Here is a 1,825-nt window from a genome sequence, read left to right as displayed (position 1 = left end):
CTTTTTTGGAGTCCATCCCATTCTTTCTTGCCTTTTTTGGAGTCCATCCCATTCTTTCTTGGCTTTATGGGAATCCATCCCATTCTTTTTTAGGTTTCTTGGAATTGATCCCATTTTTCCATTTAATCCTTTTAGTCATTAAAACGTTTATGAAACACACTTAGTAGTTTCATACAAAACTTAAATTCTGTTTAACTAATATTCTAGTTTTCTACATATTCAACAACAAATGTTTATCGGTAAATTGTTTTTAGTGTAGTGTGACGAGTAGAAAAACTGAAATCTGTTTTTTGTTTTCCAGATGTGGCATGACATTGACAGTGTGTTTTTAGTTGATCCACAACCGTTTGATCAAAATTTCAAAATGGTGCAGCACAATTTGAATGGATCTACATTTCATGCTGAAATAGCGCCTCAGATTCAGAGAGAGGAGATACAACAGCAACCGGAAGTTGGCTGTAAAACTTTAATACATGAGTTACAGCCTCAAAAAGAGCAACAGAAGCAACAGTTGCAAGGTAACCTCGATGACGTTATGCTGGAGCTGGAGTTCGTGCTGGGTCCGCACGCTAGAAATTTGTATACACAAGAAACTGACTTCTACATATCACAAGAAGTATCCCCAAAACACAACTTTTCTCAGTTCTGCAGTCCCTCTCTGAATGTGTCTAAAACTAGTAGTGAAACACTTCGCCAGCAGTTGAATCATCTCCCTATTCCGTCAACCTATGCAAGCGGAATAAGCAGTGATTATCAGTTTGGAACTTGCCCGACTACAGCGGTTGCGCCATCTTACGGAAGTCTCCATTGGACACAGAACAAAAACAATAAAACGCTAGTTTCGAACCAAATGTCACCACCAGCATCTCCAGAGAGAACTGTTCTCCAACTTCAACAAAATATAACGTCTACAGAATTAGATGTTTTTACTGCGGTTCCTCAAACGGTTTCGTCTGCAATGACACAACCACATCAAGTTGATCACCTTACATCTGCATCATCTCATCTTCCACAGCAGCAACAAGTTAGTCATCACTTAAGAATTATGACCCCGCCATCTTCTCCTAATCTTGTCGATCTTCTTAACAGAACCAACCCAACTGGAAATGGGATTGTGTCGACATCAAATGGGGTCCAACTGTCGGAAGCCTCTCAGGGCAATGGCAAGTTGAAGAAAGGGCGTCGCAGTCTGGGGCGAAAAAAAATCACAAACCACTCTTGTTCTCACCCGGGTTGTAGTAAAACGTACACCAAGAGCTCCCACCTGAAGGCTCATCTCCGGACCCACACCGGCGAGAAGCCTTACGAGTGCACGTGGAAAGGATGTGGCTGGAAGTTTGCACGTTCCGACGAACTGACCAGACACTACCGGAAACACACCGGCGATAGACCTTTTCAGTGTCGCCTGTGTGAACGTGCTTTCTCTAGGTCCGACCATCTGTCGCTTCACATGAAGAGACATGCAGTTGTATGAAGAAGCAAATGACTGAAATTATAAAAATGCAATGGACTCGATTTTCCGGACTATCCATGACAAATCCAGTTCCTCGATGTTTTGTTGAATCTTATGATTTTTTACACGAAACTGTCAATTTACATAAACGACCAAAATCGTGCGGGACCAATGCTTTTATGCTTTTTTCATCTTGAGGAAGCACTAACAAATATTCGCCTGTAGAGGGCGTTGTGGGCGCCAGCCTGGGAAGATAAATTAATTGGTTTATTTTTAAGGTCATTCAAAGTGTAAATTACTTGTGTTTAATATAAGCAATAAACATCATGAGCGATTTTAATTAAAAGTTATCTCATTATAAACACATCCCTT

At 40.9% G+C, this 1,825-nt stretch overlaps 1 protein-coding gene across 1 annotated transcript; it reads left to right on the top strand.

Moving 5' to 3' along the window:
• Nucleotides 1–499: 499 nt before the first annotated feature.
• Nucleotides 500–1,825, top strand: LOC106472390 (Krueppel-like factor 5). The gene has a single exon (XM_013933033.2). It carries the CDS (start codon nucleotides 536–538, stop codon nucleotides 1,472–1,474), a length of 939 nt encoding a protein of 312 aa, XP_013788487.2. The 5' UTR covers nucleotides 500–535; the 3' UTR covers nucleotides 1,475–1,825.

This window comes from Limulus polyphemus, unplaced genomic scaffold (assembly GCF_000517525.1).
Source record: "Limulus polyphemus unplaced genomic scaffold, Limulus_polyphemus-2.1.2 Scaffold5293, whole genome shotgun sequence".
In the NCBI taxonomy this organism is placed as follows: Eukaryota; Metazoa; Arthropoda; class Merostomata; order Xiphosura; family Limulidae; genus Limulus; species Limulus polyphemus.
This window is presented reverse-complemented; position numbering and strand designations above follow the sequence as displayed.